This window comes from Macrosteles quadrilineatus, unplaced genomic scaffold (assembly GCF_028750875.1).
Source record: "Macrosteles quadrilineatus isolate MER2022 unplaced genomic scaffold, UCM_ALF_1.0 Scaffold_9__3_contigs__length_116548681, whole genome shotgun sequence".
Taxonomy (NCBI): Eukaryota; Metazoa; Arthropoda; class Insecta; order Hemiptera; family Cicadellidae; genus Macrosteles; species Macrosteles quadrilineatus.
In genome coordinates this window covers 44,156,733-44,171,807 of record NW_026542602.1, presented here as the reverse complement: position 1 = coordinate 44,171,807, position 15,075 = coordinate 44,156,733, and the positions used below count along the sequence as shown (strand labels likewise).

General features: G+C 32.9%; 1 protein-coding gene across 1 annotated transcript in view; it reads right to left on the bottom strand.

The window, feature by feature from the left end:
* Window positions 1–5,464: 5,464 nt before the first annotated feature.
* The window catches only part of LOC129003368 (43 kDa receptor-associated protein of the synapse homolog), a 29,473-nt gene continuing 19,862 nt past the window's right edge, over window positions 5,465–15,075 (bottom strand). The window contains exons 6-9 of the mRNA XM_054431660.1: window positions 8,962–9,060; window positions 7,826–8,017; window positions 7,031–7,230; window positions 5,465–5,887 (exon numbers count right to left, since the gene is read on the bottom strand). Of these exons, the coding sequence (XP_054287635.1) occupies window positions 5,725–5,887; window positions 7,031–7,230; window positions 7,826–8,017; window positions 8,962–9,060 (654 nt within the window). The 3' untranslated portion in view covers window positions 5,465–5,724. The remainder of the gene's footprint in view (window positions 5,888–7,030; window positions 7,231–7,825; window positions 8,018–8,961; window positions 9,061–15,075) is intronic.

The window sequence follows — 15,075 nt, the reverse complement described above, 5'->3', positions numbered from 1 at the left end:
TAAAATTCCAAACACAAGTGAAACAAAAAACACTTTTAAAGTTAGTTGCACCTTCTCCAATCCTAACGTAAAGGTGGGAATCCAATAGTTGTTGTTGTAACCTACTACGAGTAATTTTTCTGTCAGCATACATAGTATAAATACAATATTTAAACAAGTACCAGTTTATAGTAGCTGGAAATTAAATATTACAGTACAAATACAACTAGTATAAATAAAAACACAAACCCTTCCTAAGATAAGAACAGGTAAGTAAACTGACAGAGATGTTTTCAGTAACATATTTATTATAACAAGTGTTACAACAATGTACAAACTGGATAAGCCGTCTTATCATACTATTTAACTTTGCCAACAGTAACAGAGATAAGCATGGGAACTTATCAAAGTGTTATAAACAATATAATGGCGTCAATTCAGGGTGATATGAAAGAACCAGCTTTCATAACAAGTAGCAGATACACTATGTTATTTTAAAAACACCAATAATTGAAATTATCTTTAACTCTAAACCATAAACGTACCTTTTAAATAAAAAACCTTTTGTAATTAATTATTTAAAAAAGCCACTCTTTATTCTGAAGTTACTTTTTATTCTGGAAGAAAATCATCGCATTCCTTCAAAGTTCTCAATTAGCTTAAAGCCTTTAAGTGAATATGTTGTTTTCATGTCATTGGACCTATATCAATTTACGTGTTGTTCGCCTTTTAATCTATTTTACCTTGCAGTTTAAACGTAATTATACGTTTTGTAGAGGAGTACAACGAATTTATGAAGTAAAGTGAAAAATCTATTATTTAGGCTACTTTGCAAAGTGTAGGTTCCAATTTTAAATTGTTTGGGCTGGTAAAAGTTAGATTAGGCTATGTTTCGCATTGCAAAAATATACTGCGTTTTAATTTTTTTTACTGTTTTACATTGAAAATTTTGTTAGGCTAGGTTATATTAGATGAGGACGAGGTTGGCTATGTGGAAATATACTGGTTATTTGATAAGCTTTACATTGTTGGTGCAATTATTGGTTTGGTTAGGATATGATAGGTTAGATTAGGAAAGGTTAGGTGACCTAAAATTATGTTCGATAATTTTATTTAAGTTACGTTTTTTTTTCATGGATAAGTTATGCTTCAATTTTATAGATTTGTGAAATCCAAGTGACGAGTTTTTATTAAAAATTAAAATATTCGATTGAAATTTTCACACGGTTGTTAAAAGAAGACGACGAACCAAAAGAATACCTATTTATTTTCCCCTAACATTGTAGGCCTTTAGAACAATTAACCAGCAGTTTACTCACAATATTTGCAATGCGGTATCCTCTACAGTAATCCAAATTCGTCTAGTTTTATTATAATTTATGCTTTCAATGTTATTAGTACCTATTTACACAGGGTATATTACTGCATGTGCCAAAGCCACGCCATTATATGGTAGAACGCACATAATTCTAATAAACTCTGGCCAGTGTATTGTTCCGCATGGGTAGTTTAATTGTTGAAACCACAATTTGTACTCATTCCAACCATAGTTCACCTTCCGTTTGAATGCATTTAGCCATTGATTATAATTGCAATACGTGGAACATTATTATCATAGCCGAAGAATTAAATATTTATTCTATTATTTTTGTATATGGAATTATCATCTGGTATTTTATTCAGTAGTTTTCTTTGTTTGACCTGAAAAGTAGTTGGCCTATCTTTCACATAGTATTTCCAATGTTTGTATCTCTATCACCTAAGAAAAAATGTCTCTAGTGAAATAATTAATTTAAACTTTAAACCACCTTGCTGCTTTTTTATTTGCAAGATGGGTTTTTGTAGTTTTATTGCTAAGCATATACGCAGCAAAATCAATTCTTTGATATATTTAGAAGTTATTTGTTAGTTCTTAACTACCCAGGCAAAATATATAAAGTTCCCAGTTTAAAGCGTATGACAGGACGTGCAAAAGACTATGACAGTCAAATAACAGGTAAAAATTGTGCAAAGAATGAGAGACTAATTCAAACAAAAACCCAATAAATATCAGAACAAGTACTATCAATCGTTAATAACAAGTTTGAAAATGTGTTAGTAAAGATTATCAATTATCGTGAAGTTTTATTACGTACTAATTCCAACTTAATTGACCTTTTCTAAAAAAAAATATAAACACTGTGTATAGTAATTTTAAACTCGTATAGCTTTTAGAAAAATGCAAGCAATAATAAGTTACAAGGCAAATACAATTGTGAAATTTGTTTTGTTGGTAAGAAATCAACTTTCTTTAATTTATAGTTCAAATGTTCGTTTTTAAATAGCTATTTAATTACTAAACAAAGATAGTTCTAGTTTAAAATAACAAAATATAAAATAATTACCATTACCAGTTCACATTTAACTAGATAAATAATCTCACGTTTAACATAATTATCTTTAACAATTCCAAGACACAATCTATTAATTAAGAAATTGCACAGCTTTACAAAATATACAATATAACACCCTCAATATATGATTAAGTACAGTAAACAGTTTAAAATTTATACAATTGCATTTTTAACATTCGCCTTTCACGACTAAAAGGTACAATTTATTTGAAATTTATCTTTCAAACAAGGTTGATTTTTTAATAGTAGCTTAACTTTACACTAACATATTTAAATTTCACATTTAACACACCAATTTACTATGTACAGTCACATAAAATTTATTTTCTTAAACACATTTTACTTTACTATACACATTACGTTTAAACACTGATTGTAAAATTGACAGTTTAAATCGTTAAGCTAAGCTGTTTAAAGATACTATTTTGGATATTACACTTTTTTATTTTTACTTTCTCACCGACTATAAGTACTGGAGTCCCAATTTAAAAATATATGACATACAGATAAAACATAGCACGTAGTTGCTAAAGTATTCGAAAAATCTTTGTGGTTTAAATGTTTAAGCACCCTTTGGTCAAAACCCCTAATTTTGGTCCATAATAAATTAATGTTCACTAGATATATTTAATTTGAAATCATGAAACACAATACCCTTCCTAACATAACCTCACCCAACATCAGTTTTTCAATCAGGGTACAGCTAAAAGATTTTAACCTAAACCTTTTTGCTCATGGTCTTTTACCACCAAATTGAATCCAATAAACATACATCTTTCCAGTATCAATAGTCGATGTTTTTGAGACATGTTATTTGATTGTTATGACGTACAATATTACGTAGAAAGCCAACCAAGGGCAGTTGGTGTATAGCAGATATGTATAGCGACGTACACGAAGTACAAGTATAATTATACCCAGATTGAGCAGTTCTATGTCAAGCACCATCTAGTGGCAGTGTTAGCCTTCCTAACATATGTACAAGTTTCTATCTTTACACATAATTGTAGATTATCAGTAATTGGATTGTTTTGGTTTGATTAGTACAAAACGTCAAACAATTCGTGAACCAACATAACTGCTTAGTTATTACAGTCTCCTTTGTTTATTGTTTTTGCAAATTTTGAACTCTCCGCATTGTATTGTTACTTTAAAATGTAGGTAGTACATTAATTATTGTGAAGCAGATATTCTATTCCCAACTGTTGACACCAGATTTAGAGAAAAATAACAACAAAAATAAGATAAATTTTCTCATTCAATTTTCAATTTTTCTTATAAACCGGCTTTTAGCCATGCAAAACTAGAAGAGCAACTCTAGGTTATAAAATCTTTCGCTATACGATAAAACCATCAAGTATATTGAAACAAACATAATAAGAGAATTTAAAACTTATGAATTGCTCATTAAATTGTAGGCTCTTATAAGTTCATTGTGGTCGGCAAGTCGGCTACAGCTGGTCAATAATATGGAATATCTACTTCTGTACCCATAGGCAACGGCAATATAATGAGCATAAGTACTACATTCTGAAAACACTCTAAGATTTGGCCTTGATCACGAAAAACCTACCACTTTGCAACCTTAAATCTTTTGGCACCGAGTTAATGTATCAAAATAATATAGCTCGTGAATTCAACTAATACTTGGCACTTTTTACCTATTTAATAATACTGAAATGAGTTTAGGGTGGACCTGCCTCTAGAAAACATCTGTGGTACTGCATTAAAACTAAAGGGTAAATTATTCGATGCAAATAAACGGCAGGTAGTTAGGTAGTTTGAATTTTTTACAAAAATAGATTTGATAAATAGATACTACCTCCAAATTGTCCGTTTTAAAATATTTGTAAAGAATGGACTACGTAGACCGACGTTTATAATATGAAAAACGTTAGTAAAAGTAAAACAAAACTCTGTTTACTTTTTTAGTATCACAGTTTTCCTTTCCTGGAATAGAAGCAGAAGCTTTTTAACAGTAAGAAATGTGCAAACAAGTTTCACGACCGATTTCAAACGCAACTCTCTACTGTAGTTTTTGTTCAACTCGACTTAAATTTTGTAATTTTCTAATTTGAGTTTAGTTTCATATTTCTCTGATTGCATACACAATATAGTTTAACGATTCTCCCAGTTGAATTCTCTTTAGACTCAAGTGTGATAAGATAACGCTGACAGAAAGTGAACCCGTACTTTGAAAGAAAAATAATAACAGTTTCACTTCGTAAAGAGGTGCTTTATTTTTACTACGTCGTTTTCATAGTTATTGTTATTACTCTCGGTGAAGTTTCGTCTGATTCCATAAAAAACATTTGTAAAATAGTCTGTTTGTAAAACATTCGTATTTTTAACTATAAAATACAGTGGTTTCAATTTCAACTTATGAAGTGCACGAAGTTAGTGTAGTTCCTCTAGTCAAACAAAAACTGAAACGAAATTAAAATGTTTTTTATACATTCTTCAAGTTTTTTTTTTGTTGCACACTACACTATTGTTTCACATTATCAAGGATTCTTCCACTCCACACAGTCTTCGTATGTTAATAACTGACACAACCCTAACGACAGTAGTGTTAAGCCATTTTATTTACATGGATAACACTCCTACCCAGAATAACAATATTTGGCTATCACCGAATTATATATTGTTCATGTTAGCAAAGTTTTTGTAGCACTTGCTTTCAAATGTGAATGTTGGAATGTTGTGAATGTTGTGAATTGGGTCCAGTCTACAATTTTAGATTATACAAAAAATTGCCTTTATGGAAAAAGCATCACGGTTGAGACCATTACCTTAAAAAATACGTATGCCAATGGAGTAAATACACAAAATTAAATTGTACAGAATACTCTTTCTCAAGTAATCGTCTTAAAAACTGCCTCGAAACATTTGCAACTGCACAGCTAATACAACGCTGTGGTGAGACAAAAATGGCAACACCGCAGCCCCGGCCCACCGAAACAGCTGTTGTACTAATTCATAATGGAAGTTCTGTGCAATGTTTATGTTTGCAAGTTTTCAAGTTAATACGATGCCAATAGGGCTGGTGCAACGTTGCCACCCACCAACACTTGTAGAAGAGGCTATGACAACCTCCAATGAAACCAATGCGTTCAATTTACGCTTCGATGACGTCATAAAGCTACATATCCCTTACCGTATGTTATTCTAGGTAGAGCGGTTCCAAAAACCCTCGTGTAACAGCTGATTTCAAACGTGTTTCTCCACCCAATAGACCTGTATATACTTAACGAGAGCTAAAGTAGGATGTCTGAGATGGCTGCTCGAAGGAGAGGTTGAAGCTGGCAGGGCTAGTGAGGTATTTGGTCCTGCGGCTTGGCGGGGCCGAATGTTAGACGGCCGAGGACGCCTGGAGTGACAGACTGCCCAGACTGAAGGTGGAGTGGTGCGGGTCCTCACAGTGGAGGTAAAGGCGGGAACTCACGGTTCTCTCGCAGTCTGGACACACGCGCTTCTTCTTCTTATCTCTCCGGCGGAGGATTTCATGTGCGCATCTGGAAATACAATTGGTGGTTAGGTAATATGGTTAGGAACCTTCTGCTCCCACTATTGTTTAAGAAATGCTTTAGGCCAGGATTTTAAATTGTGGAATTAGGAGGATAGCAGCTAGCTTAACTTGTAGAAGTATAGGTTTGTCTTAGAACATACAGAAGAAACACTGAATACACAATATTTAGTTCCCTGGGGGATTTTGTCAAGTGAAGAGTGAGTGAGGAGAGATTACAAAATGATTACTTGACAAAGTCCTCTAGGGGACTAAAATATTGTGGGTTCAGTCTCTCTTCTGTATGTTCCTAAGGTCTAACTGTACTTATTCAAGGCTCGATCCTCCAAAGTATTTTTAGGTAAGACTTGTAGTAGTAAGTTGCTATAGAGCGGAAAACTAGAACCCAACCAGTAGGAAACATCTACTGGCTGTCCAATTTCATATATTTTATTAGGTCAAAATCTTCTAGATACCGCTTTAGCAATATTCGTAGTTCAGTTTTATTGCTGGCAAGTTATTTGAGGATATTTATAACGATTAGTATACATTCATTTTTACGAGTGAGTCACCTAGTTTATTTACCAAGATATGAGAGTCAGTTTATGACAGGAATTAGAAGCTTCGAGACAAACATATTCTAATTTCAAAATATTCGCGTTTAAAATCATAGTTTTAACCCTTCTTAAACATGGGCTATGTTCATTCCGGTATATAATTCTCTTTAGCTTGAACCCCGGATTAAAAAAAATGTAAGTGAAGGTGAATGGAAAGGAAAATTGACTTCTCTCCATAATCAAGAAATATTTTTCATCCAAAGTCTTTGTAGCCTTAGACTTGAAATTCCCATTAGTTTTCTGTTTTCTCACATTCTGATCATACCAAGATTACAGTCCGTATACAGTGTTGCTTTACACAGCAAAAATTAAAGCAGCTAGATAAAATTAGTGTTCATTAATTCTCCTATATTGTAAGGTGAATATGAGTGAAGGTTGATGTGCTGAATGAATTGTATGACAGCATTTTTACTGACTAAGATCAGCCGGTTCCTTAGGCCATAGCAAGCACCGCCATCAAGGAACGCTGGTTCTACTTTCGAACCATAAAAAAACTAGCAAAAAGCTACTGGCATCACAACTCCTGCTTGCTATACCTGGCGTGCAGTATGTGAGCACACGGCAGAGCCTCCAGACTGTCTGCCTCGAAGCCCAGAGGCAGGCTGCACGCTCCACACTGCAGTTCCAGCTCCTCCTCCAGGCTCTGGACCGCCCTCGCATGTTCATCCTGGTGTTCCTCGTCCCCTAGACTCTGGTAGATCCGACACAGCCTCACTCGCACCGTCCGTATCAGGAGCTACACGAAAAAGGACACAAGTAGCTCTCACGGTGCAAAGTAAGTAAAGGGTACTTAATTTATGGGTTTGTTAAGGTTACGTGGATAATGGTGGTTGCCTCTGGGGATTTTTTTTGTTTCTTGAAATGTTCTTAAGTTTGTTTTACGGTTGTATTGGTTAGAATTTTTTGACTTTTTAGTTTTGATTCTAATACAAGTTGTTTTGAATTACGTAGCCACTTGCCCGGTAATATACTAACTATACAGGGTGTTTCAGAATTCGTGTCGGATATTTTAGGGTATTACTCCTGGGTAAGAAACATATCCAAATATCATATTTAAATTGTCCGGAAGTCCTTAGCTACTCACACAGCCGCCATTTTATTTATTTTTCTTATGAATTGTTTTCTAAAAAGTGGTAAAATATTCGAAATTTAAACTTTGAATTTAAAACCATGAAACAAAATGGCCATTTAACATTTTGTTTCTTAAATAGGCCAAAACCAATGTACCGTTCTTGTACAAAAGATTTACAAGATTAACTTTTTATGGCATATTTATTACAAATCGATTGATACCTTACTTTAGTGACACCTATAACGTTGGTGTTACATACCTTAGCACCTATAGCTATGGCAACCTCCAGCAGTCTTATGTTGAACTCTAGAGGTCGACAGTTGCAGATCTTCTGCTGCAGTCTCAGTGCCTCCAGACATCTCGCAGCTCCGTCCATCGCTTCCATCTGACAGAGGCGGTCCCCCATCGCACACGCCGAGCTCATCGCACTCTCGTACTGGCGGTAGGCGTTCTGGAAGGAAATCAGGGAGTTAGGGCACTTCAAGCTTAAGGGAGTTAAAAGGAGTTAAGGGAGTTAGGCGGTAAGTAGCTTTGGTCCTTTGAGAAGGATTAGATCGGTAGAAGAATACTACAATGTGTGTCAAAGATGTTTTACCTAAGCCAAGAGAAAGATTTGTTTCGCACGAGACATGAAAAGAAAGTGTCTGAGGGTGGCATGACTATGACGGATGACTGAATTGCGAGACGTTGCGAGCGTGATTACCCAAGTGCTACTGTCCTGTCCATGAACGATCTTTGGGGCAGGTGTACGGATTTTAAAATGTTGTTTAGGGGTGACAAAAATAAATTCATATCTGACACTGGTAGTGCCAGTAAACATAGATTTATTCTGCGTTAACCCATTCATCAGATGGAATCTACTATCTGAGTTGGCAAGACCATTTCGCTCTTACTTATACAGACGCTTAAGTTAAAAGCTAGTTGGTATATTGAAGAGGTTCGACTGAACCACTTTACACTAGCATCCTAGCTGTCTAAGCCCAAATGTATCGTGTACAAGGCTAATGCATTCCTAAATAAGTGACCACAAGCAACAAAGAGAATATTCATATTGGCTATATAGCCTTTGGTTATTGAACGTTGGTTACAATATTCATCGATCCAAGTCATGTATTTTGTCTTCATGGACACATTTTATAAATTACTTACGCATATCAGTTGGTTTCTTTACCCCTTTTGAAGTTATTTCCTTAAAAGACTTAAACATGCAGAATTGACTAGCTATGATTTAACTATGGTTCTATGTGGTCACCTAAATGCTATAAGATTTTCAAAGAATTTTTTTAACTAAACAATATTTTTGTCTTCCAGTAGTTCTTAACCACCACATCAAGCACAAAGTAATACGAATAAAATATTGTTATACTACTTAACATATTTTTACACGAAACTTACGCTGATTTCAGACTTTTTTCTATAAATATCTCCCATGATGCGGATGCTCTTGGCGTAGGTTGACTGGTCGCCGGATACGAGAGCTAGTCTTGTAGCTTCCTGCAAAAACATAAGTATTATACTCAGTTCACAAAATTTATGCGTTTTTAGAGGAAAAATCTGTTCCCTCCACTTAAACCTACCTTTAAGGTAATAGCAAACAGCTGATGTTTGTCAAAACATAAATCAGCTGTGCCATTATATATTAAGCAAAAAAGTAGTGGGTGAACTTCCCTTCAAACCGCCTAAATTTTGTGCCTAAATTCCATATTTAGTGCCAAGATGGGAGACAACCATTTCCTTTTTACTTCCTTTTAGAGCCCTTTTAACTCAAGTATAATCTTGTGAATTACTGCATTTTAGAAGTAAACAGCTTGAGTAAAACATTAACAATTAATTTTTTTACGTCTTTTATCAGCTGATTTTTAGGGAAGTGTCTGTCCAATATTTGTAGATTGCGTTTTCAATATCCCACATTTATTTCTGGTTATTTTACAAGTTTAAAAATGTTAACAATATAAAACGATCTATACAGTTATTAAGGATGTATACAATTATTTCCTCTAGTATTACAAGTAAAGGGTAAAGTACAAAAAATTTACTCTAAAATAAGAGAAAAACTTATAGAGTTATCCGACGGATACAGTGGTTGTACAAAATTCTTATTTTGTACACCAACTTGGTAATTAAATCAGAATAAATACCTAACTAGTCGAACTACAGCATATACGGTGTTTTATTGGCATTCATTTAGTGAAAGATATACCATAAGTAGCAGTGTACTCAAACTCAGGCTGAACTAAAACTTCAGTAGCCAAAGTTTACTATAAAAGAGTTTAAACAAATTCTCATTGGAGTACCCTGGTTACTGAGGTCTTTTATTATGGGACGTAGCTTTAGTATACAAAACCAATTGCAATAAATTGTATAAATAAACCATTTTGAAATCCATTATGTTAAAATTCCTTTCGTATCATATGGATGGATAATATTTTGTAAGAAATATAACAGACTTTGGTGATTTCAAAGATCTGACTGAAAATAGCTATTCTTACAGAATGTTTTTGACCATAAAGTACACCAGATAGCGCCGAGATGGGACAACCATTTCCTTCTTTACTTCCTTTTAGAGCCCTTTTAACTTAAGTATAATCTGGTGAATTACTGCATTTTATAAGTAAACAGCTTAAGATATAATCATTTTAGTTTAGTGTATTATGACTCGAACTTTTAATATAGTGATTAAAGTTTCTTTTTTTATTAGAGATAAATTAGTTTTAATTCCTGTAAAGAAGTATATATTTAAAAAAAAAATCTAATATTTCTGATATACAACTTGCATAGTAAGTTAAAATTTGATTTGGGTTTATTTAAATGTTTTTGTAAGGTGCAAGTTTAAAAACGAATGTTTTTACGATCGAGTTTTTTTAATCTGATAAACAATTATTAGTAAGTTTAATATTGCTAATACACAATGTCCATAATGTACTGTTAGTTTCTTGTTCTGGTATTGGATACAACAATGAATACGCAAAAAATAATGAATAGAAACTTTGCTACTACATATGCCTAATACATTTAATTGTTTACTACTTTCCGCAACGTTTTAAGGTCAAAATAATAAAACCTTGTATATTTAAATGTATACTGGTTTTATTAGTAATACCAAAATGTATTATTTATTTATGTTGTGCAAAACTTTATTTTATTTTATTTATATTGTGCAAAACTGTATACCTCGATACTATTATTTTCTAACAAGTTATGTTTGTATTTTGACAATATTAGGTGGTAGCAAACTTTTGATACGATAATGGTTATATTGAGATTGCAGAGTAATAATTTAATAAACTCGAGAAACAAAATCAATCTTCATTTTGTTGATCACAAGTCAAGCTTTCAATGAACCAATATGTTGTATTGATTGACTTAGACGGTTCAAAAGTAATTTGTCCTCCTGTCGCTCTAAATTATTATCGTAAATCAAGTTTAAAAATATCTAATAATATATTGCTAAATAATTAAAACTTTCTGATTTGCAATTTAAAATCGTGATTTTGATCTAAATTACAGCACAACACTTAATTAAGTATAACACCAGTTATAAAATAGCTATTCATAGATTTTGAAATTATTATATATTTTTGATGATCATATTGTTTTCAAAACGTCAGTGCTAATTAAAATTGTACAGTCATAATAATGTCCTTAATTTTTTCAACCACATAAAATGAAATGCAAGAACCGTATAGCAGATATCGCGTTTATAAGGCATTAAAAATAAATTATTCTTGATTTTTAGAAATAAAACCAATTCTTACATTTTTTTACTTACTCACTGTATTGAATGCCTAACACTATACACAATGCCTAGTCACAGCGAATGAAATCTATTATTATATTATTATTATTATTATTATTATTTCATTTCATTCTTTATCAAAAGCGTCAGACAGTGTATAGAGTGCTTAGTAATTCTAAAGAATGCCTGATTATATACGTTGTCGATAACATATTGATATGAATTTAAACGTGATATTTTTGGCATCTGGGGACCTCAAATCGAAAAAGTAAATTGGTCCCGGGTCCAGCTATTGCCATGAGACTTACACGTAATAGCTTAGTCCCTGTTAGGTAAATTCGCTAAAAGATTTATCAAAATAGCCATCTATATTTTGTAAGTAGTTCCGTTTTAGAACAAAACCTATTTATTTTGTTTGAAAATTTTTTTTTCGTTTACGTATGATTTACAATTTTTTGCGTATGATTCATAACTTGTTAGGAACAGTCTTGAAAGATTAATAATCGCTTTATTAAAAAAAAATAAACCTAAACGAAATGTCAAATAAACGGGTTAATTGTAGGACACACCTTCACAGGAATTATTTCTTTCTAATTTCCGTAACTAAATAATATTTAATGGATTTTTGTTGAGTGATCTTCACCACAAACAATTCTGCTCATCTAAGTGTTAATCCTGTTAATACTGTTCAATGAAATGGCGATCATACATAGTAGTGATTGGACTAGAAGCTTAAGATTATCTCCGAACTTCGAGGTTACATCATTATGACATTACTTCTATCGATCGGATTTGAACATGTGCCCCCAGAACAGAAGGCACGTGATTTAACGACCAGGTCAACCACAGTCTCGTTTTGTATATCGACTTTATATAGTTAGTGACTTTATACTTAGCTGTCTCTGGAGATGGCCATGCTTCATACCATTCGCCATAGTATGGTATAACCATTAACTATTGGATACTGAAGTAGATATCCCATGTGTATGGAATAGCTGTTGCCATTTTTGTTGTCTAAATAAGAACATAGTTGTTTGAGCTAGTCAGTTATATAAGTCATAGTGTATAAAATGCTATGTTTCTCCATATTTTTGTTGCTGATATAGTAAATGAGTCATAACAGTTGCTATGGCATCAGTACTCGTTCCATCAGGTTGACTTGGTTAAAATGTTCGTTTAATCAACAGAAATTATGTAGCTTTAACATGGGTATGGAATGTCTAGGTACAACTAATCATCTTACAGTATCTGGAAATTCCATAATTTCTTAAGTCTTTGGGCAGAGTACGCGGTGTAGAATTGCAATGTTTAAGGAGTTGCACTTAAATATAAAAGTTTAGATTACCCAACATAAATATAGTTCTTGAATTCGTTCAAAGTTTGAAAGAAAACTTCAAGTTTTTGCTGACAGCTCCTTCTGTAGTTTGCTAACTTAATATTACCTTCCACGTCTTTGAAACTACGACATTTGTCAAGGTGTTTCTTTAAAGTATTCTTATTTTAGAAACTATTTAAAACTGTTAAATAATGAGTTTTTTATCCTGTAGTTCTAACTTGGGATTTTTTCCACATTACTTTAGCCTCAGTCCCTCTTAGACCTAGGCTGAGTCGCATTATCACTTAGATAAAATACATTGGTGATTGGTGAGATTTGAACTCAGGATCTCAGTGACTGAAATCCCACAATCTACCATTAAAAAAGCTCGCTGCCCAATATTAAAACACCCCACCGCAGCAAATTGAAATATTGAAATATTGATAGTTTAGTATAAAGTAGACAAATTTTCCAAATTCCATTAAAATACGTCCGTAGACAAGTAAAGCTACATCAGTTAATTTTCTCCATAAAAATAAAATAGTAATTTAAAATTTACACTTTTTTAGATTTTCCCTGTAACCGTTAGGCATACAACTTCACTGTTTTTTGAGCTCTAAAAAATGGTTTGGAAAAAAACTACTAAAGGTTAAGTTTCTAGAGTGAAAATGGGAAAACCGCATTTTACCTCACAAACCCCCCCCCCCCCAAACCAAGTGTCCATAGTCTAATCATGCTGGTTCGTGAACTCGATCGAATAAGAAACTTAACGTGTTAACGTGTAAGTTAACACGTTTATACCAAATTTCATCAAAATCCGATCATTTTTGCTCGAGATATCGTGCTAAAAGACACATATCCTGTAAATATATTTATATATGAATTTGAACGGATAATATTTTTAGCCTGTGGGGACCTCAAAACGAAAAGTAAATTAGTCCCTGGTCCAGGTCTTACTATGAGACCTACGGTATTAGCATATTTCCTATGTGGGAAATTCGCTAAAATCAGGCATATAGTTAACAATAGGACTAAGGGTCTACTTATGCCATCCAAAGTAAATTAGTTTAACGTTATTTGTAGGATTAAATGCTTGCAAAACAAACCTCAGTAGTAATTTAATATCCCCAGATGAGTGAATTAATGACAGTCAGACCTATCCAAGTCTCCATTGTTGTCATGAACAATGGTTACGACGTGAATTTAAATGATTACTAAGGTAATCAATTACCATTCTAGTACTATTATGAGTTAAACCGTATGTATGCTTTATGGACCTTCCCGCTTTATGGCTTCACATGGAGTGTGAAAATCTATACAAACTAGTGACCTCAATATCATATAGGGCATTGTATTATGTATTTAAGATTCAATACTGTAATAGAGTAATTTAAATATTTTTGAAAATGTAGAGTTCGATTTCATTTGTTTACTAAGTCAATCATTCAAAGACCCAACTGTGTTTACAGATATGTGATAAAATATGAAGTAGTTGTACAAAAATAATATTGTTACATGTTTGAAAATACCCTCCTAATGTATGTAACTTACTTGCGATTCTAATAATAATATGGGATAAGATGATTCAAGATTCCGGAAAAATGACTTAACTAGAATTAAAATATAAAAATTATAAAAAAAATTAAAAAATAATTAAAATATGCACATGTAAGATGTATTTATACATGTGTATATTTATATATATGAATTTGAACGGATAGTGTTTTTGACCATTTAGGACCCTTAAAACGAAAAAGTAAATCGGTCCCGGGTTCAAGTCATGGTAATAGCTTATTCCTTATATAGGGAAATCGCTAAAATGAGTAGATAAGTTTGTAATTAATTATAATCGCTCCGTGAGTCCCTTCTGTTGGGAAGATGCAAATCAGATGCACCATCAGTATTGCATCACACCAAATACGGGCGCTAGTGTAGGCCTACAGCCTTTGCTAACGTTGAACGGATTTCTAGATAATGAAAATGTGTTTCCGATGCCTCATCATATGACGATTAGAAAAATGAACAGTATAATAGCCTATCCCTTTGATGTAGGCCTACAATGAATGAAACCCTGAACTTACGTGTTAATTTTATGTCCATCAATTTAGAAATTGGATATTTGATTGCTTACGTATAAAATGACTCTTCATGAGCCACATGTGTATTCACAGTTTTAGGCTGATAAGGCCGTTTGAGGAAATATAATGTACTACTAGAAACATACCTACGCTAAACCAAGAAGATATTCCAAACCAAAGTACGAAAGCCTGTTTGCATTTCAATTAGTTTGAACATCAATAAAGATACAATTAATGTAGTAAACTCCCAACGTAGCACTACATGGATCACGATACAATAGTATGTTATTCGAAACTATTTTATTTCGAAAAATATGTGAATAATTTCACAAAGCTAAAAAAGTCTACTTATATTTTTCTTAAATCAAAACAATCATAGC